Here is a 23,395-nt window from a genome sequence, read left to right on the forward strand (position 1 = left end):
CGAGCCCCACATCCGGCTCTCTGCTCAGGAGGGAGCCTGCTTCCCTCTCTCTCTCTCTGCCTGCCTCTCTGCCTACTTGTGATCTCAAATAAATAAATAAAATCTTAAAAAAAAAAAGAAAAAGAAAAAAGGGTTAATGGTATTTATGCTATACAAATGCTTGGAATACTATATATTATAGAGTTTAATGCAGTTTAATGTTTTGTTTACAAGAAAACACAGCTAACCATAGAAAAACTGCTATGTGCATAATAATTAGTATGTTAATAATTAGTGGTATATAATACATACCAAAATGTTAATAATTGTCTTTTCTGGGGGCAAGGGGTGGCTCAGTTGGTTGAGCAGCCGACTCTTAGTTTTAGCTCAGGTCATGATCTCAGGCTGCCCACTCTAGGTGGTGGAGTCCGCTTGAGATTCTTTCCCTCTGCCCCACCCCTGCTCACTCTCTCTCTCTCAAATAAATAAATAAATCTTAAAAAACAAAAAAACAAAAAAAAAAAACATTGTCTTTTCTACAGTGTTGATACTGTAAAAAAAATAATTTTTTTTCTCTGTGCTTCTGTGTTTTTATATTTTTATAGTCTTTTTTTTAAAAATTGACATATATTACTTTATCATGAAACAAGTGCTTCTTCAAAAATTCTCTTCTTGTTTTGTCTGTTTCTTCCAGTGTTTTAATATGAAGTATTTTTGCCTTTCTCCAAGGTTGCATTTTCACTGTGCAAGTTCGTACTGAGAAGGGCCGTTTCAGAGACCTGGGAGACCCTGAGGGCCACCCGACCGCCGGGCGCAGCGTTGACCAGTGCGATGCTTCTCCCTGCAGCTTAATGAAATGTGCCAACGGTGGGACATGCATAGAGGGTAGATCTGCTGCTTAGTAAGTATAACATTATTAAGTAAGAAACTGGTAGGTCATTTGCGTGCTAAGCAGCACTCCACTCATACACACTAGAAACCCACACCGATGCTCACTTTGAAAATATTTTGATGTGACTTCCTAGGTGACTGGGCGACGGATAAAAGCACCTGGGAAGGGTCCGTGCAACATTTATGCCATCTTCTCAATTCTTTTAAACAATGGAAATAAGCCACTACATCTCATTCCAGACACCATGGAAAAGAATCTTGAATTCATAGCGTTGAGAGTGTTACCAGAAACGTTCATCAAGGGTTTGCCTACCAGATTCGCTTTCGTATTTGGGTTTGAGCTCTGTCATAAAGGGCCTCTCGCTAGGTGGACCCTCGCAAAGCTGTGTGATTTGACTTCCAAACTACGTTAGTATGAAAGAAAATGACCTATTGAGTGGGAAGAACAAAGGAGTGTTGTCTTGTAAGGAACCTCTTTTCTTGGGCACCTCCCGGCGCATATGTAGTGTGAGAGGGTGCTCTGGGAATATGCCAAAGAAAGAGGACGTAAGCAGTGCGTCCTTCCATTTCTTCCACTCTAGCTATTCAATTCAGTTTCTTACATCATAGCTGTTCTCCATCTGTATGAGACAGCCACAAAGTGATCAGTCAGCATTGTCCCACAGGGCATGTCAGGAGGCATGATGCCCTTCGCCACTAAGCTAGCTCCCTGCAGAGCAATTCGGGAAGTAAGATATCAGAACATCCCCTGGAAGACAAGGGTAGAAAAGCACCCAGTTTTTTAACACCTACGTGAATCCCTTACCTCCCCTGAACAGTTCTCCCCCACCTCCTCACCAGAAAATAACCCAAAGCAAAGTGCAATGTTCAAACGGCTGCTAATTACGATGCACTGAGTTGGTGAGGAAAGGCTTCTTGGCAGGAAGCAGATGGGGAGGTGGTGGAGGTAGAGGGGAGTTAGAGAGGTGGTAGAGAGGTAGAGAGGAGATACCATTAGATCTTCCTATGTCTTACCCAAAACTACTCTCCAGTGACTTCTTAGGACATGTAGAGTAAAATCTAAAGCCTCCACCATAACTGATAAGGCCCTCCATGATCTGGCCATGGCAGCCTCTTGGACCTTCTCTCTCATTCCCTCAGTATGCTCAAGTCCAGTTAGTCTACCTCTGTCCTTGGAATACACCCAGCTCATTGCGGTTTCTAGACCGGTACACGGTATCTTCCAGCAGGGGGCACCCTTGCCATTAGTCTCCGTTTGGCTGCCTCCTTATCACCTCCTCAGGAAGATGCTCCCCCTTAGAGCAACCCAAAACTATCCCCCCCTCCATTCATTCTCTATCACATCATCATATTTTTATTTTCTCCATAAATATTATTCTCAAATTTTATTTGTTTGCTTGTTTACATGTTAGTTATTATTTTCCCCTGACAATGGGCCTGATCTCTCATTCTACCATTGTATCCCTCACACCTTGAAGAGCTGCCCAGCATAGAATAGGCATTCATTAATTATTTGTTCAGTTCATGAACCAATGAGTAGCTATTCCAGGAAAAAGTAGAAGTAATCTTCATTCCAAGGGTTCTAAACACAAGTGCCAGTGTAAGGACAAGCAAGGTGACCCCATGACGATGATGAGCATGAAGCCAAACTGACTAAACCTAATACTGTAATTGATTAGCTATATGAAATGGGACACAAGAAGTATAGGAGGATGGGAAATTGACGTGATAGATAACAGATTTGATTGTCCTCAAGAATGAGACAGAAGCAGTTTCTAGGCAGGAGAAAGCCACGGTGAAGACAATCCTGTCGACATCCCCTTACAGCATGGATATATCGGAGTATCAGTAAGAGACAGTTTTGGAAAATCTAAGTACATTATGAAGGGACTTGTTTTAATAAATAGCCATAAAAAAGGAAAGAATTAATTTAGAAGATATTACAGAGAAATATTCATGGGATGTTATGACTTACCAATTACGATTGTGGGAGGAAGGTCAGTGGGGAATCAAATCTAAATTAATCCAAAACAAGAATGAAAAGTCTTGGTGTTCTGGAATGTCCAAGGCATCTAATGTGCCTTGGACATTAAATTTAAATTTAAATTTAAAATATTAGCTGAATTGTATGGAAACTTGCGAAGAAAAAATGTGTAATGTGCTCAAGGCCATGGAGGTACTTAGGACAAAACCTGAGGCTTGGGACACCACCTTCATAAAGATATGTTTGAATTAGCTTAACCATTATGATTTTGTTGTTACTTCTTTACAATCTTTAATGAAATCTTTAGGTTTGCTTTACAACTTATGCATTCTAATTTGCTATTTAACTAAGCTTAGTTATTCAAAAAAGCAAATTTACCTCACTTTATCTAAGGAAATGTGGTCATTCTTCAGGTCATCTATGAGGTGTTTTTGTCATCTTTTAATGTGATAATAAGTAAACTGATAGTAGTAAAGAATAGAAGTAACGGTAAGAAAGTAGAGGAAACTGAAGGACCACGTAAGAAATTCACTCCAACTCATCATAATTCCATATGGGATAAAGGGCCTGCTTCCATTTAAAAGCCACAGGTGTTTATCTTGGAAAATACAGCAAGTGTAGATAGACAAACTATTTGCAGATCATCTTGAGTAATATAGAAAATCTTCTTGATCTGTGGTAACAAAAGTAATACCATACAATTGCACAGCAGCATTTTTGCATACATTATTTCCATTGCTCCTAATCACACCTTCCTAAATTAGTCGCAGCAAATATCCTAGTCCCGATTTAATGGATGGGAAAGTAAGCCTCAGAGATTGCGAGTGAATCAAGAGGATAAACCAACACTTTAAAAGTAGTATAGCAGGCCCCCAAATCGAATGTTCTAGCTCCAGGATGAAAGTTCTCTCCAGAACCTAAATAACGAGAAATGAATTTTAAAGCAGCTAATGATATAGTAAGGTAACAAAAGTGTTAAATATCTCTTTAGCCGCAGGATGTAATCTGTTCATTTATTCTTAATTTTTTTAATGAAGTTGACTTCAATTGACTTTTCATATTTTCTCCAAGTTGGAAGTAGCTTGCCTTGTAACACAAACCCTGGTGGTTTCATCAATTTCTGTGTGGGTGGAAAGCTGTTTCTTATGGTCTAACTTGAGAGCCTTGACTTGAATAACTCATAGACTTGCCTAATCATGTACAATGGGAACGACAGAGTTCATGGAAGGCCTTCATGCTCCTGGGATGAGCTCTGATGCAACAGAGAACCAGTAAGCTATTTCGGTTGTTAGTCAGCAGCCAGGGCTAAAAGAAGAGATCTGTTTAGTTGTAACTTATCCATATATGTACATGCGTTTTGTGCAACAGGTTTTTAAGCAGATTTTACTTCATTCAATTTGCATTTTGCTTGACCTTTGTTAAAAACAAGACAATAGGCCCCAAATAGAGTTGCTTATGCTCAGCCCTACAGCGCCAAACCGATACTTGACTTAATTAGAGTTTAGGCTGTCCCCGAAGTGGAGTCTGAAACCAGTCAGTCGTGAATCGCCTGATCAGCAACGACTTAGATAACCTGCCTGGTAGATCCCTGCCATCCTCTAAAGGAACAAGATCTTGCCACAACCAGTCTGCTTTCTTGCCACTGTAACTTCCTTGTTTCCCACTCCCTGCTGGCCGTCAAAGGCATTCATTTGCTACAGCTCCTCAGAGCTCCTTTCTCTCTGCTAGCTTGGAGGCTACCCGGTTCAAATCAATCTTTGCTCAAATCAACTCAACATGTTTAGTATGTCTCAGTTTCTTTTCACACCTTAAGGTCATATTCTGACGATGACTGAGGGTGATGTGAGGCTTGTTCCTTTAAGAAAAGCACAGGATAGGGGCGCCCGGGTTAAGCATCTGTCTTCAGCTCAGGTCAGGACTTTAGGGTCCTGGGATCCAGCCCCGAGCCCAGCCCCACATCACATCTGGCTCTCTGCTCGCCAGGGAGTCTGCTTCCCCCTCTCTCTACCGGCCTCTCTGCCTACTTGTGATCTCTCTCTCTCTCTCATTCTCTCTGTCAAATAAATAAAAAAATAATTTTTTTTTTAAGGAAAGAAAGAAAAGCACAGGGTAGGAAAACCGAAACTTACAAAAACCAAGCTAAATGTAAAAGTGAGCTGCACAGACAGTAAGTGGGATAGGAGTTCAGAGAGAATGTGGCCGTAAGATGTGAAAGGCACCCGAGACTTACACTGAGTTCATAAATGAGGCTTATTCACAACATAAATCTATCCATGAGTGCAGAATCTCACTGCCGCTGGGTTTCCTGATTATTTTTGGCTCACAGATGTCCAAGAATCAGGTGAAATCTAAAAATCCTTTCCTCTGAAAAATAAACACGCTTAAGACACAAAAATTTGCATAAAATTTTGGAGGTTTCCAAACTATCGTGCCCAATCGTAGACTCTCTGGGGTCCCCCAAACTCTCCAAATTAAGAATTCTTTGTTCATTGTTGTCTTCTGCTTTCACCCAGCAAGGGTTTCGTGCAGTCTCCTAGCGCTCCTCTGTGGGATGGTGCCGTTTGCCAACTAGTGCCGTGCTCCCCAACCTCCCTCCCTCTGAATCTTGCTAAAAATTCCTCTCCTGTCTCTTTACTGCTCATAATGCTCCTGAATCTTTCCTTGCCGATGCAGTAAAAGTGAGTTCTTTCTTCTGTTGTTCGAGGTGTGACAGGGCCTGCTGTCATCCTATCTGCTCCCGCTGTGCTTTTCTCCCTGCTTCAATATTCCCAAGAATTGTATCGCTCTGTCCAGCCCCTCAAGAAATACCCCATCTCCAAGCAGCCAGCGGGTGTAGCCAGCTGGGTAACTCACTACCTCCCATTTGGTTTTCTTCCTTCCCCTCACTTTGCTCTCTCTCACTCTTGCTTGCCAGGCAGAGTACCCCTTCATTTCCGTGCAACTGCTTTTAGACTCTGTTTTCTAGGGGTTCCAAGTTAAGGCTAAGATTAAGAGTTCAAAAACTTGTCTAATCTTGTGGTGAGGCTATAGAGAAACAGACACTGGTGCTACCAAACTCTCTTCGTTTAAATACAAGATGTGCATCACTACACATCTGATAAGTAAAGCTAGAGAACATTTACACCACAGAGGACACGGCTATGAAAATCTTTATATGTTGCTATGTTGCTGTGGAGTGATCCTCGGGATATAGCAAGTGAAAAAAGTAGGGTAAAGAAGCATGCAAGAAGAGGGAATGATAGAAAGAGATAAATAGATATAAATACATACACATAGACATGTGTATTTATGTACACATACACATATGGTCATGTTTTTCTAAGGATTAAAAAAAAACAGGCAGATTACAGGAAAAAAAATTATAAATTGCCACCTGTAGAATGAGAAAGAAAACAAGGAAGTGACAGGGAAGAAAGGTGGATTTGTTTTTTTTTTTTAATTGTGTTCCATGATTCATTGTTTCATGTAACACCCAGTGCTCCATGCAATCCGTGCCCTCCTTAATACCCATCACCAAGGCTCACCCCCCCCCAAAAAAAAACTGGACTTTTAATCACCCAGAAAATAGAAAAGGAGGAATTCTTAAGCCCTGAAAGAAAATAAGGAAATAAATGAATCTAACTGTATTTCAAATTGGTAGCATAACCTAAGAGAGAAGATTTAGTTCAATTGATTATAAATTGACTATACAGTGGGTTATATCATAAGGACAAAAAGAACCATAGGGATATTTTATTTCGCATCCTACAGTCTCCATGTTAGTGGTCGCATTGGTATTATTTTGAAACTACAGATAAAGATGAAAATAGCTATTTAGTAAGATAGCTTGATGGATGGATGGATGAATGGATGGCTATCACCCAAGGGAGTAACTAGAAATAACATATGAATTCATGACCTGATTATCTCCTTCTGAAGTACGTATTTCCTAGCTATATCCACTAAAGAAATCTAGGAGCAACAGTAATTCAGTAAGAATGAAAACTCTAATACCAAAATTGTTATTTCCAAATAGCATTTTCCACAAAATAATAAATCAGGACTTCTAAAAAAAAAAATAAGAATAAATAAACCAGGACTTTCCGTATAATTGAACATTCAGCTCTAGGGTAGGAAATATATGATACGATCCTGGATGTTTTTGTGCCTGAAAGCAGGAGAGTTGTCAAAGACTACTAGGGCAATTTTAAAAGAAGACAGAAGCCAACCTAAAGAGACTCCCACTGGCCAAAGATGGGACCATCTCAGAATTCCAGAGAATAATGTCTGTAATGGATTTAAACATGCCAATATATAGGGGCGCCTGGATGGCTCAGTGGATTAAGCCGCTGCCTTCGGCTCAGGTCATGAGCTCAGGGTCTTGGGATCGAGTCCCGCATCGGGCTCTCTGCTCAGCAGGGAGCCTGCTTCCCTCTCTCTCTGGCTGCCTCTCTGTCTACTTGTGATTTCTCTCTGTCAAATAAATAAATCTTTGAAAAAAAAAAAAACATGCCAATATATAAAATACGTGTAGTTGCAATGATACTCCATACACATATCCCACCAAGGGATTAAAAAAAAAACAAAACTTGTCACCTATGGAAGTTGCTAATGTACCATTCATTATTCTGAAATTTGACTAAAGTGAAAGATGTATAGGTTCAACCTTCCTTTCCTAGAAAGAGTATAGTAGCCAGCCTCCAAGTGGCCCTCCTAAGAGACGCATCCTTCTGCAGTCCTTTCTCACACAGAATAGGGCTGAGCTGTATAAATCATAAGATATTCTGTAAATGACAACTTTTGACTTCAAAGCTAGGTAAAAAGTCATTAGCACTTATTCCTTCCTTAAATTGTGAGATTGAAGAATTAAATGACTCTATCCACTGAAGAGTTTAATAATGGTTGGACTCTATTTTTTATAGACCCTCTGGCAGTTGTATAGAGAACGAATTGGCAGGTGGCAAGCCTGAAAGCAGAGGAATCTATTATGAGTCTGTATTAACAATAAATGGTTATTATGGCCTTGAACCATTAAGGTCTGGAGTAATTTATTATGAAGCAATAGGTAACTAATACAAAATAAAAGTAACTAGCCAGATGATTGATGTGAACTAAAATATAATTTAGGAGCACCTGGGTGGCTCAGTTGGTTAAGCGTCCACTTTCAGTTCAGTTCATGATCCCAGGGTCCTGCTCAGCAGGGAGCCTTCTTCTCCCTCTCCCTCTGCCTGCAGCTCCCCCTGCCTGTGTTCCCTGTCAAGAAAATAAGTAAAATCTTGGGGGAGGGGGGAAGGAACTGAACTAATCTAAGTGCAGGATAAATAATAGAATTTGAAATATCACCATTTTATAACCATCAGAGAAAATAATGGCTGCTTGGATCAAAATGAAAGGTTGACAAAACACTGTATTTGGATCAAGCTAAGACCACTGGAACCAACTGGCCCATCATAATTGAATGTAGAGCAAACATTATGCACCTCCTGATATGATGTCATTACCTACACAGTACCACTTCTCACGCAGTAAAAAACCTGAAAGTGAATCTGATCAAGCCTCTATATCTACCAGGCTCTGAAAAATCAGGGCAATTGATGAAAATGAGTCAAGTAATATTATAAGGATCTAACCAACCAAATCTAGAATATGGTAAATTCTACTGGACACACAACACAAAAAGCATATGGATGGAAAGAAATGCAGAGGGAGAATTTTTTTTTATCTAAGTAAGAAGCCTTAAGATGCTGCTTCTGCTATGCAGAATCATCTGTAGAACTTGTTTGGATCCTTATGAAATGTCAAAACAACAAAAAAAAAAAGGACAAATTTTTTTGAGATGATCATAATTAACTGAACACAAAAATTAGACGATCATGAGGAATTAACGTTATTTTTCTTGGGTATGATACTAATATTTGGTTGTGGAGGTTTTTTAAGTTTATTATCTGTTAATGATATATGCTGAAGTATTTACAGATAATTGGATTTACTTCAAAATATGTTGTCCAAAAAAGAAAAGGGAGTAAACAGAGAAGCACATGAAACTAAAGAGCTAAAAACTGATCATTTGAAACTGGTTAAAGAGATTGATCAATACTATGTTTTTATACTTTTACATATATTTGAATTAAAAAACAATAGTACATATAATATACATCTTGTCTAATTTTTAAAATTCATAAAGTATAAAATAAAGTATAACATGATTCCACCAGTTATAGATAACTACTTTTAAAATGTGGGGCTCTTTTATTCCAGTCTTTCCCCACCTTGAGTTCTTAGCTGCCAAAACTCTGCAAATCCGCTATTTGATGCCACCTATGGAAAATGCGTTTGAAGGATGTAAGTTCTGAAAGGAGTTCATACTTTCTCTTCCTTTATTAAAGCAGGGAGAAAATAACAGTCGGAACTACGAATTCAGTGTAGATTTTAGCAAGCGTCCCTATTACTGTGGTTTAAGGGGAATATCTTTTCTCTCCTGCTTTTTGTGTAGCTCAGATGTCAGCTGCTTTCTTGAGACCCTTGAGAGCTACATCCATCCACTGTGAAGGTCCAAAGATCTTTCCAAGGTTAATGCAGACTCCAGGAGGATTAGGTATACTCTCAAAACCTTGTCTGGTTCCAAATCTCCCATCCACCCATACAGACTCTACTCCATACAGTGTGTGCCTGAAAGTGACAACTTATTTGATTTCTATTAAATTAACAAAACCGTTCACACTTTAAGACAGATCCAGCGGTTTATATTGGTGCAGCGGGCAGGGATATGTGCAGCTGTAGAAGGGAACCGTTTATTTCCTGGCCACCTAAACAACTTTCAGCTTGTGTTTTGGTCATCCCACCCCTGCAGGAAAAAATACACGGTCAATCCACGCCACTTAATCTTTGTCTTCTTGTCTTTGCTTCATTTTGCTCCAACTGATTCTGGGTTAGAATGAACCAAATTTTCCTTCTGGCTCTTTGCAGAGCAATTTAGCTATTTTCTTTTTGTAGTCCAGGCTCAAGCTCACATTACGTCTGCTAGGGCCCACCATTTACTCCAAGAAGCTCGTGTCAATAGTTTCCTGAAGACAATTCCGTCACTAAGAGAAACGGAGTCCAGCTGTTGACGTAAAAGATTGTTTCGGCCCCTCCCCTTGGAGGACAGAACCATGAGGACTGGGGCGCACAGACCACTTTTATTAGTAGGTAAAGAGTAGTTTCTTCTCCTCCTTCTACACTCCGTGAGATGTCACCAAAGAGTTTGCTGAGTGCTATCACCAGCAAGGAAGGGAGGGCCAAGGGGAAACCCAGCAGGGGCAGCGATCCTGGCAGCCCTTCCTCGTGGATACGCTCAGCCTCGGCATCACGTTCCACCGCACTGGGAGGTTCCCTTGTTACATGCTTGTCGGCATAGTTTTCAAAGGCTCGAATCCAATATCACACTTACCTTATCGTCCCAGCTTACTACTAAAATGGAAATAAATCATTAAGGAAAGCAAACCAACAAGAATGAAGCCATTCAGTGCAACAAGAGATTCATGTATATTTCTCTTTTCCCTCAAATAGCAGAGAAATAAGTTGTATATGCAGATGTGGAACCCTTTAAGCCATGTGACTATATGTTGCTAAATAACATGCATTACTTCCATTATTCCTGTGAGTTTATTATTTCGTTTTAAGTACTGTATGTGATGTTGCGTATGCAGAGAAAACCCACAAATCTGTTAACCATAACTTTTTTGTAGATCCTGCTCAAGGTAAATTTCCTCCAAGAGCTTTTTCTTTTCCAAGATTTTATTTTTAAGTAATCTCTACACCCAACTTGAGGCTCGAACTCACAACCCTGAGATCAAGAGTCACATGCTCTACCAACTGAGCCAGTCAGGTGCCCCGCTCCAAGAGCTTTTCTTTCTACTCACATCTGACAATGACGACTAAAATAATTTTCCCTCACTGCCCTCAACATATATAAAAGAATCTCTCTTATGCAAAGCAATAAGAATCTACGCGGTAAACTGAAAAAGGAGGTTAGGCAGGGGTTAAACTTCTCTATGTCTCTGTGTTTTAACTACACACAGAAAACTAGTAATTGGATTTACCTCAGAGGGTTAATACGGGTATTAAATGAGTTACTAGCTACAAAGTACTTCACATGGTGCCTGGCGCTAAAGTGAGGCCCTAATAAACTTTGAATTGTATATTTAAATATATCATATATAGAGAGGGCACAGATTGCATGGAGCACTGGGTGTGGTGAAAAAATAATGAATACTGTTATGCTGAAAATAAATAAATTTAATTAAAAAAAATAAAAAATAAATATATTATATATATTTCACACGATTAATTTGTTGTAAATAAATTATCATGAAGGCCTTCGGAAGCAAAACCATGTTTTCTGCTTCGAATTCACCCTGATAACAACAGGGAGTGGTGCACCATATTTCTGTTTTGGTAAATATTTAGTAAGCAAGTGAATGATGTTTAAGTGATATTCAAACACAGAATATTAAATCTTCCATCATCTCATTTTCAGTTAACTTTTATATTATCAATGTTCATCCTAAACTTCAGAAGTCTTAGACTTGCCTAATTACAAGAAAATTAAATTCTTCATGTTGAATGTCTATTGTAACAAGAAAAAATTAATCCATAGATATTTCTATTGTCAATTGTTAATAACACCCAGTTTATCTGCAATTTAGAAATTTAAATCAGTTTCATTCTAAATACACCGATGTAAAATAATTAACTATATTAGTAAAATCTCTAAGACTCAATCTCGATTGCCATCGTGAGCAGCTGTTACTCATATCTCTAAAGTGCTAACACTTTTTCTGTGTTATCATCTCTCCATGTTTAGAGGCAGAAGAACGCACAAACTGTTCTTTATGTATTAAAAATGGAAGATAGCTAATATTTTCAGAACGGACTTGAGAGAACAGTTCTATGTATAACATCAATGATTCCTCAGGATCATTTGACTATTCTTAGCTTATACAATAGATGCTTCAGCCATTTGTCTGCTGTTCTACTTAACCACAAATCGGTCTTAGGTCCTTGCTTCTCATCAAGGTGAAGAGCCATGTCACTAGATACTTAAAGGAAAAAAGCCCTTTTATCACCAGCTATCACCTCCAACTCAATGTAGCTCAAAGAAGATTTTTATAGGTTTCCATTAAACTGTATTCTCCAGATGTCCCTATTCCCAATAATGGTACCATTTTCTTTCAGTCATTTAATTTTGAAACCCAAAGATTTCCATAGATCGAAAGATACAGAACAGCAGTTAAATGCGGGGACTCCCTCAGCCACAAATCGCCACGCAATTTGCTTAACTTCTCTGTTCCTCAGGTTCCTCCTCTGCAAAATGAGGATGATAATAGTGTCCTCCTAACCTTAAGGAGGATTAAATGAATTAATACATCTAAAGTGCTATGCAGAATGCCTGGCCCATGCATGGTGAGCCTCGGTAAATGTTTGCCATTACTATAGTCTTTCATTTTTCCAACCAGCATTTACCAGATGTTTGTCACATCTGCTTCTACCTCTCCATCCTCAAAACCATTTCCCTGTCCAGCCTCTGCATCCATCCATTGGCTCATTCTCCAGCCATGACTCATTCATTTACTTGTTCATTTATTCCCCAGACGTTCAGTGAAAAATTACTCTATGCCAGGAACTGGTTTAGCCCTTGGGACTACAAAAGAGTGTCAAACAGACCTGATCTCTGCCCCCATTCAGTTAATGATCTAGCGCAGGGGTCAGCAAACCGTGGCCTATGGGCCAAATCAGATCCATCACCTGGTTTCATAGATAAAGTTTTATTGGGATACAGCCACATCCATGCACTTGTGGATTGTCTGTGGCTGCTTTCAATGGTTGGCAGAGTTGTTGGAACAGAGTCTGTATAGCCACAAAGCAAACCGTATACTTCCAAAGTTTGCCAACCCCTATTCTAATGACAAAAACAATCTATGGCCATACCAGTCTGAATGTGCCCCAACTCATCTAATGGTAAAAATGCAGTAAGATCTGGGGCACCTGGGTGGCTCCAGCGGTCAGGTGTCTGACTCTTGATTTCCACGCAGTTCATTATCTCAGGATTAAGAAACCCAGCCCTATGTCAGGCTCCACACTCAGCAGGGAGTCTGCTTGGGATTCTTTGTCTCCCCCTCCCCTTGTGCTCTAAGTGAATAAATAAAATCTTAAAAAAAAAAAAAAAATAGTAAGATCCCCCTAAGGTTAAACTTACATCAATAGAGAGTTTATTGTTACACCATGGGGTCATCCTATACATACCAAATTTTTAATATTTTTAAATATGCCTCATCAGTCATGTCATTCCCCATGTCTGTCACTTAGAAGCTGAACTACCTTGGGGCACCTGGCTGGCTCCGTCAGCAGAGCATGTGGCTCTTGATCTTGGAGTTGTAAGTTCAAGCCCCACATTAGATACAGAGATTACTTAAAATTTAAAAAAAAAAATTTTTTTTTTTTTAAAGCTGAACTATTGGGCGCCTGGGTGGCTCAGTGGGTTAAGCCTCTGCCTTTGGCTCAGGTCATGATCCCAGGGTCCTAGGATCGAGTCCCGCATTGGGCTCTCTGCTCAGCAGGGAGCCAGCTTCCACCTCCCTCTCTGCCTGCCTCTCTGCCTACTTATGATCTCTGTCAGTCAAATAAATAAATAAATCTTTAAAAAAAAAAAAAAAAAGCTGAACTATCTCAGCCTGTTAGCCAAAGCCCTTGAACTCAAAGCTTCTTTTCCAGCCTAATCTCTATTGCCCTTCCCTCTCAAGGCACTCATTCATGTAGGCAAATTTCACTTCAGAAGCCTTCCCTGAATTCACTAATATTGCTTAGATGTCCTTCCCAAGGGCTCCCGCAGTATTCATCTTAGCACTTGTTACATTGTATTTAAATTGTCTGCTTATGGAGTGCCTGGGTGATGCATTCAGCCATGCTTTGGCTGAGGTCATGATCCCAGGATCTTGGGATCAAGTCCTGAACCAGGCTCCTCGCTTGGCAGGGAGTCTGCTTCTCCCTCTGCTGCTGTAGCTCCCCCGCTTGTGCTTTCTTGCTCTCTTTCTGTCAAATAAATAAAATATTTAAATTATCTACTAATTAATCTAATCCTCTCAGAAAGTGCAAGTCTATGAGGCCAAGGATGGGGCCTTTATGCCTTATGGAATGTTCAGTGCTAAGGTCAGTGGCAGACACTTAGCTTGCAGAAAATAAAATAAATAAAATAGTACCAAATATTATTTAAATGAATGAATATATACCTCTCTTTGGGGTTTTTTTTTTTGTTTTTGTTTTTGTTTTCTGATTTTTCCACTCTATGGACACACCACCTCACACACACACCTCTCCAAAACCTATTTTTCCTCAAGGTAAGTAGTAAATATGTGAAAGGAAGAAATGTCAATGAATTAACTTCAAGGCTTAGAAAAATACTGTCATCCAAAGTGGAAAATAAAGAATAAAGATTTGAGACTTTTTATTATTTACCTTTCACAGAGTATAAAGAAGCCAGGGAAGGAACAAAAAGAAAAATTTGATCTTGTTTAAAATCATTATGATGAAAATATCTCTTGAGAGGTGCCTGGGTGGTTCAGTCATTAAGTACCTGCCTTTGGCTTAGGTCATTATTCCAGGATGGAGCCTGGAATGGAGCCCCCACATCAGGCTCCCTGCTCAGCAGAGACCCTGCTTCTCCCTCTCCTACTCCCCCTGCTTCTGTTCCCTCTCTCACTGTGCCTCTCTCTGTTAAATAAATAAATAAATCTTAAAAAAAGAAAAAAAAAAATCTCTTAAAATATAAGAGGGGTGCCTGGGTGGTTCAGTCAGTTAAGTGTCTGCCTTCAGCTCAGGTCATGATCCCAGGGTCCTGGGATTGAGCCCCACATTAGGGCTCAATCTTGTGCTCTCGCTCTCTCTCTCTCTTAAATAAAATCTTTAAAATATATATATATATGTGTGTGTATATATATATATACATATAAATAGTGTAAGAAAGTGGTATATTGGATTTAAATATAATTTTTTAAATCTTCAAACATAGAGTTAATTGCTTCAGACCTAAAACTTCTGAGAACCATAAGAGCATTTATTTTATTTAAAATTTATTTTTCAAATAAGTTTATAACATTTGCATTATATTATGCTTAGTGTGATTTAAGCTATATTTGATGTAAAAATAAATATTTTTAAATATTTATACTATAAATATGTAAAAACAAATATTTTACCATTGTCATGTCTGTCTATAAAGCAACGAGATTTTATCTTTTTTCCAAGTTGATAAAAATATAACCCACTAGATGGCGCAATCATCATAAAAAAGTAATTTTTTATATAAAAATTCGTATACCTTTATTTCTTTTATGAAATTGGTAGGATAGTCTATTTTTGGTTTGAGTTTTTTTTATTTTAGAATTTATTAAATAGGAACTCTGTCAATTTGAACAGAAGGAAAAAAAAAGCAGATTTACTTTTTTAAAAAATAACATTTACAGGAAAACAACCAAAAGGCATATAGTGCTTATCATGTCTTCCCTATGTCCGAAAGGCATAGCCTTGTGCTAGCCCAGGAAGACTCTACACACACTTTACATTCCTGAATTCTAAATTCCACTGTACAAAATGCCACTTGAAACATGTGTCAAAACCATCCAACCAAAGCATTTTTTTCAAATCTGAAGGTCTATAGGTACATTTAGAAGGTTGCACACAGTAGAATGCTTGTGATGACCTAGTTCCCCGTGGGAGGACAGCAGTGCACCCCGACGTGAGGATTCCCTGCACAGGCCACCCAGCACAGGGGCCATCCCTGGGAAGGCCAGAAGAGAGGACTGTGAGCCAGAAGACAGTCTATTTTTGTAGAAAATGTCCTTACATATTTCATGACCTTTGTGCTCTTCAAACAGTAACTCAAATCAATATGTAATTTTGTAGCAGATTAAATCTGTATTTTGTTTCTCTCCATTCTGGAGAACTGTATGCAACTTTTCAAATATTTTTTGGCACAAATGTTAACTTAGATACAATAATCAGATAATTTTTTTCTCAATCAGGACTGAGCTAACCACTCTATTTAATGAAATGGCAATATCCTCAGAAACTGTCGTTTGCTTTTTTTACTACTCTGTGGTTGTGCCTAGTCTCTGAGTTCCAAAGAGCTGAGAACTGTTGTTTTGAATACCCCCCAGCACCAGCGTCACAGCGCAATGATGAACATGTGGCGGTAATGTTAATTTTTTTCCTGGAGTTAATCCCCCTGCTGGTTTTTTGAATCTGACAGCACTTCTCTGTGCCCCTCAATGGGTTCCTCGGCATATGGAGCCCCTGGTGCTTTATTCCAGCATACCTCACCTCTGCTAAGGCCAGAGCTCACTCCTTATACATCTTCTGCCTATCCTTTATGACCTATGACAGAGCTGTGCTGTGCACACAGTAGATACTGAAAAAATTTTTAAGTTGATAAAATGAACTTTGGTGAAGCATAAATGTGATTAGACTGCCAAATAATATAGGAAAATATAGGAGTTTGAAATGAATATGTTCTTGGTAAATATGTATAGGCAGACACGAAGTCATTTTATCTTAAGAAATAATTATTGGGGTGCCTGGGTGACTTGGTTTTTAAGCATCTGCCTTTGACTCAGGTCATGATCCCAGGATCCTGGGATCAAGCCCCGCATCAGGCTCCCTGCTCAGCGGGAAGCCTGCTTCTCCCTCTCTCACTCCCCCTGCTTGTATTCCCTCTCTCGCTGTCTCTTTCTCTGTCAAATAAATAAATAAGATCTTTTAAAAAAAGAAAGAAAGAAAATAATTGGGTCAATAAAAAAGAAGTCTATAAAATATTTCATATTTTTTAGTATATACACATCTATTATTTCAGGAGCATTCTCATTCATTGATGCTGGGAATGTAAATTGGTACAATCATTATGGGGGCAGGTTGGAATATGTGTTCAAAGCCTAGAAGTCATGATGATATTTAAATTTATCCAAAGGAAATGATCAAGATGTGCACAAAGATTTAACTATAAGAGTTTATCACTGTTACTTGTAGGCAGTAAAAAATTAAAAACATAATATCTCATAAGTGACTATAAAAATAAAGTATATTTTATGAATTCATGAAATAACATTCAACCACTCAATGTGAGGTTGTGGAGAAGTTAATGAATATGGAATAAGGAGTTCTGTTTGTGGAACTATGGGGTATTACACATCTTGAATGACCCTTCCAAATGAAAATGTTGAAATCCGAATAAAATATGAAGTATTATACATTCAGAACACTGTTACCTGAAGTGAAAACAATACATCTATAGATTCCAAATGAAATGAAAGCCAGACTCTGGAAAGTAAGCATCAAAGTTGGCTTTTGCCTTGAGTTTCTGCTAAAAGGTGAAGCATGTCTGAACTTACCTTTGAGGGCTGCACAGTTTATAGTGGACCTGCTTTAAAGGCTAAGGATGCCTGAGGTAGGGGATCTAATAGCAAACCCCTCACAGGCCTGGGACTCCTACAAGCCACACGGTCAATGCAAGAACAAAAGAAAAGTGATCCTTGATTTAGACAAGGAAAATTTGCCTGTCTTGAACTTGGGATTAGTTTGAAGAGAAAGATGTACAAGAGCAAAGAGCTAAGAATAACCAAGACGGTCCCGAACAGAAAAGCAAGAGAGCAGAGCTTGCCATTCTAATTATCAAGACCTATTAGAAAAGCAGGAGAAATTAAGACAGTGTGATATTGGTGCAAGGTGAGGCAGATGGACTGAAGGGGGGTGCCTGGGTGGCTCAGTGGGTTAAAGCCTCTGCCTTCAGCTCAGGTCATGATCTCAGGGTTCTGGGATCGAGCTCTGCATTGGGAATCTCTGCTCAGCAGGGAGCCTGCTTCCTCCCCTCTCTCTGACTGCCTCTCTGGCTACTTGTGATCTCTGTCTGTCAAGTAAATTTTTAAAACATTTTTTTAAAAATAGCAGATAGACTGAAGGAACAGAATGGAGAGGCGCAGGACAGGGCACACATGGACAGAGCTCACGAGTGGAAAAGGATGAACTCGTCAGTGAAGGAAACTAAAACTATTGGTCATCCATGTGGAAAACTGTAATTGGATCTCTGACCCCACCTCAAACACAAAAAATAATTTCCGATGTATTGACTTAAATGTAAAAGATAAAAATAATAGTAGTTCGAGGAGACAACATAAAATAATAATTTTCTGACCTCGAAGTAGGGAAAGCCTTCTTGAATAAGTCATTAAAAAATGCAAACCATAAAAGAAAACATTGAAATTTTAACTACACAAAAGATAGGAACTTCTGTTCGTCAGGTTATGCAGTATTGACAATGAATGCAGCAGCTACGTGCGTCAGCATGGGTGAATCCCAAAAACATAATCCTGAAGGAAAGGCAGTAATATCACTACATTTATATAATGTTTTAAGAAAAGGAAAACTGAAAACCCTGTTTTCTTCTAGGAGTTTTACAGTTTCAGGACTTACATTTAATTCTTTAATCCGGTTTGAGTTAATTTTTTTAAGTGCTTAAAATAGGAGTCTAGTTTCATTCTTTAACATATAAATATCTAATTTACCAGCGCTTTTAATGTTAAAATTTGCTTAGAGGAAGTAGTGGAAAGATACTTGCCAAGTGCTCAAAAAATGTCAGCCTTCCTGTGATCGGAAGTGACAAGTGATTTTGATTCTCTCCTTTGGGTTTAATCCCAGTTTTATGAAGGTCTTACCTGTTGTTTCTATAAAATCATAAAGGTTGTTAAATATGTTTCCCCTCCACATGGCGTATAAAGGGCCACATGTTGATACTGACATAGATTGTCACGTCCTGGGTGATCCACTAGTGTAGACGGCATGAGCTGCCGTCAATCGTCAGAGACTGTGAGGATTCTTCCAGCATAAAGAAAAAAGAAAACGGAAGATACTTCTGTTTTCTACCTGTCTTATCCTGACTTGCTCACTTTGGGAATTATACTGTTAAGTGATTTTTCCACAATTCCAGCCGTGCTGTTAATGTCATCTGTGTTTACAGCTTGCCATTAAGTAAAAGCCATAGTAATAAGCTGAGGGCAAGTCAGTTTGACCCCAGATTCATGGATCTATTCATAAAATAAATTTACTTTTAGTTTCTCGCTAAACCTGCTTAGGAGTCATCCTTTTCTTGGACCTGGACTGAAACATGGGAGATCCATTGAATTTTCTGCTCCAGCTTAGCTAAGACACTTGAATTCGCAAATACACTCTCCATTCAGTCCTTCGGAGGGTTCACTTCACTGTCCATGACTGTTGGCTTAAAGTCAGCCAGGGCTGACCACATGAACAAAGGGTCTCCAAAAGAGGTGTGTGTGATCTGCTACTGCTGTCTTATCCCAGTCTGGTGGTTTCTGACTCGGTGCCACACACCACATCCTGGAATGGACTTCCTTGACTTGCACCATTGTCTAATGGTTTAGTGTTCCCCTAGGCCTGGCAGGGATGAAAATTAACCCTTTTCTCTCATGTGCCCCTGGTATGTAAGGTTTCCAGATGTTTTAGGGGGCGGTGGGGGGGATACAGGACAGCCAGATAAAATTTGAATTCCAGACAGACAACAGATAATTTTTAGTATATCTCAAATGTCGCTTATCTGAAATTCAAACATTGCATGGGACAGACTGGAAAATTATTCATTGCCTATCTGACATTCAAACTTAATTAAATTCCTTACATTTTATCTGGCATCTCTACATTTAGGGGGTCGGTCCATCGCTCTCCTGTGAGGCTCCCCCCAATATCACTCTCTAAATCCAGACACAGTCTGTTTTCAAAATAGGGTGTCCTCTTTATCTCTCAGATTCTGCCCTGGCCATTTACTAACTGCCTCTCGCTGGTTTCTTCAACTACCAAGATACCCTCTGGGCAAGATCTCTTTTGTTTGTCTGCAAGCTGATCCCAACTCAGAGGGCCACAACCCATCCCTGGGATTCACTGCCATTTGCCTAGTCTCTGGAGGGGCAATTTGCCTTTTCCAGCTCCTTTTCCAGCCCCAGGAGCTGGACTTATGTGTTCACCAAGGTGAGGGAACATATTTCAAGCTGAATTTCTTTCTGTAGGCTCCAGTTTAAGAGGCAGAGACTTTGTTAACAGCCTCTCGACCTTGGTGTTTGATGTCAGGCAGGGAGAGGGTCTTACCATGCTGTTTTGCCCAAAGAAATGATTCTCTAAAGTCTCCTTCAATTTCCATGCACTGAACCTTTTTAATTTTTTTTTATGTGGAGTCCAGTAATCCTGTAATCAGTTATTGGCTCTTTCCTTTGAACGTTTGGCTCTTAGTAGTTTGAATCACAGTTTGCTTTGATGTACAGAATCTTTTCTATCTTGGAACCTTGGTCACAACTGCCAACTTAACATCAGCAAGTTTATACCGATCTCTGTTCAAGTGTTCAAGCCATGTGACCTTCTTTCTCAACCTACAGCTGTGATTGTCCCCCTGGGTGGAAAGGAGAATTCTGCACAGAGACCATCTCCACCTGTGACCCTGAACATGACCCTCCACACAACTGTAGCAAAGGGGCAACTTGTGTTTCACTGCCCCATGGATACACCTGTTACTGTCCTCTGGGAACCACTGGAATCTACTGTGAACAAGGTAAGGCAGAATTTCAACTCTTGATTGTTCACAAATTAAGTCACTTTCCTTCTGGAAAAGTAAAATGAAAAATATATAATAATCCTCAATGGCATAAGATCTGGATTTCCTCCACATTACAAGCACACTGCAGGGTGAGAGGGAGTGGGTGTAAGAGGCCAGTGTTCCAGCCATCATAAGCAGGATGGACCAAAGTCATTTCTCTGCTGTGCTCCTTGTAGCCTAATAGAATAAACTCATCTTCATAGACCACCACTCAGCTAACACCGGCAGGAGGAGGAATGTGGTTCTCTACTGCCTTTCATCCCCAAACGGCAAGCGAGAATCATGTTACATTTATGCTTTAATCCCCTCCTATAACTTCCCTGACCACCTTCCCCTATCCCTGCCCTTATAGGCAAGGTTGATAGAGTGTTAATGAAACACTGCCATCTTCACACCGTTTCTCAATCACGCCACAAGCCACTGCTAAAGCTCTAGGAACCCTCGGGCAAGAGAACCTCTAAGATGAACAGTGATGCCAAACACAAGGTCTAAATGGGGACATTGTCAAATGAGTCTATGGATAAAATCAGGGAAGCGTATGCTGTTGAATGTCTCAAATTCGGCATCTTCCAAAAATCAATGCTTCATATTTCATTTTGTCGTATTTAGTGTAGTTCTAAATACCACGGTAAATTTCGTGTAAAAGAAGACCTCTGTAACACCATGCTCAGAGTCCTAAAAATTCAGTTGTGTAACAGACACAGTTGTGTTACGCTAAGGCTAATGGACTGGCCTGAGTGAACCTGCCCAGCCAGTCAAGCATCCAGTGGCACAGTCCGAGTGGGTCCTGCTCCTACTTCAGTTTGCCGCCACCTGCTGGCTGCTGTCCTTTCCAGTTTAAGTATCGGTAAGGATGATTCTGGGTGTTGGGGCTGAATGGGAGTTCAGGTCAGTGTGTCAGGGAGTCCAAGAAACTCATGGTTAAGGAATCTCAAGAGATTTAGCCAGAAAATAGGGGGTCATGGAGTTTTACCTGCTATCTCCTGGGTTCCTGAGACTGGATGATCTATTTACTCTCTCCCACCTCAGCCACCACCTGGAAGATAAAGCTTTAGCCTCTACTTCTCCTACACAGGAACAGAGGCTGGTGGAGAAGGAGTAGAGGAGCCAATCACCAACTGGGTTAGATACACCTTAACGTAATTTGCAGGGATTATTGTTATATCATACTCATATGTGTGGTAAGAACAAACTTAAGGTCTCTCAGATCACTTTATCAAATACACTAATGCAAACATTTTTTTATCCTATATCTTTGAGACTCTATGTATGTTTAACTCTCCTCCAAAAGTCAAAAGTGTTGATAAATGAAAGACATTGGAGTTTTAAAATAATAGTGATTTAGTGACATTGTTTTAAAATGCTAGTGATGGGGTGCCTGGGTGGCTCAGTGGGTTAAAGCCTCTGCCTTCAGCTCAGGTCATGATCTCAGAGTCCTGGGATCGAGCCCCACATTGGGCTCTCTGCTCAGCAGGGAGCCTGCTTCCTCCTCTCTCTCTGTCTACCTTTCTGCCTCACTGTAATCTCTGTCTGTCAAATAAATAAATAAAATCTTGAAAAAAAATAAATAAAATGCTAGTGATTTAGACATTTAGATGTTTTAAAATACTAGTGATTTAGACATTGGAGTTTTAAAATACTAGTGATTTAGTGACAGAAATTTTAATCAAGTCATAAGGTGTGACTATGAAATAATGAGATGGAACTTTGTGCCTGGCTTAATAAGGAAATCAGTCGTTTTCATAATGACTTTAGAGACAGATCTTGCCATTAAAAAATGGCAGTTCTTAGTTCCCGGAATGTGCCACACTCCATCCTGGAATGGGGATTTTTCCTCATATTCTTTCCTCTGCCTGTAATATTCTCATCTTCCCCTTCACACTCAGCTAACACTTATTAATCCTTCAGGTTTTAACTCAGACCATGCTTCTTTAGGGAAGCCTTCCTGGGTTCTCTGTCAGAGAGATGAGGGCTGTCACTGGGCCTGTTTTCATTTATTGTTGTTGAATCTCTATCACCCACCATACTGTGCACAGCAAAAATATATATATATATCTGGTGTATACACTTCAAGTTACTGGTTCTAAAATAATAAAACCTGATTGTAATAGTTTTCAAGAAATAGTTCTTGACGGTAGTGAACGACAAAGTACTCAAATTTTACTAAGATAGTGTACCTCCCCAAAAGATAGTTATTAGAACCTGAAAGAAATAATAGGATAATCTGACATAAGAGCTGGTTACTGTAACAACAGGGCAAGCTAGATTTTTGAAGCTTAAAAGCTCAAATGATGAAAACCCGGGGGATTAACCCAGAGTTTGTTTGGAATTGTGTTTGTGTGTATATAAATAAATGATACTGGTATGTATATAAATAGATTGGGAGAGGGCAGATAGAGATGATAGATAGGTAGGTTGATAGATAGAAAATGATAGATAAATAGTGACAGCAATAAAATTATTTCATAGAGAGTCTAAAAAGTATGAAAAAAGCTGCCAGAAAACTTGTGTCATCCTCACAGAATTCTGAACAGTAAGTTAACTAACAATATAGCCTGCTATGCTATAATAGGAGTTTGGTTCATTTAAAAAAAATAAGTCATAAATAATCATATCATAGATACTATTGTTTCGATGGGATAAATTATTATGTGGGGAAGAGACTCTAGGTTTTAGATTCCCAATTGAAAGTTATTTTCTATAATAATTTTTATACTAAAGTTGATTTTAAGGACTCTTAACCATGTTTGTGGTGAAGTAGAAATAATGAAGAGTTTGATCCTAAATGACAGAAACTTTAAGTCTAATTTTAAGTCTGTTTTTTAAAATCTCCAGTGATCCATTGACTTTGCAATTTTTCAACATAGTAGTTCATAGTT

General features: G+C 39.3%; 1 protein-coding gene across 1 annotated transcript in view; it reads left to right on the forward strand.

The window, feature by feature from the left end:
- EYS (eyes shut homolog) overlaps positions 1–23,395 on the forward strand; it is a 1,640,601-nt gene that overhangs the window by 1,598,704 nt on the left and 18,502 nt on the right. The window contains 2 exon segments of the mRNA XM_059401541.1: positions 709–880; positions 20,299–20,471. Coding sequence (XP_059257524.1) covers positions 709–880; positions 20,299–20,471 — 345 coding nt within the window.

This window comes from Mustela nigripes, chromosome 5 (assembly GCF_022355385.1).
Source record: "Mustela nigripes isolate SB6536 chromosome 5, MUSNIG.SB6536, whole genome shotgun sequence".
Lineage (NCBI taxonomy): Eukaryota > Metazoa > Chordata > Mammalia > Carnivora > Mustelidae > Mustela > Mustela nigripes.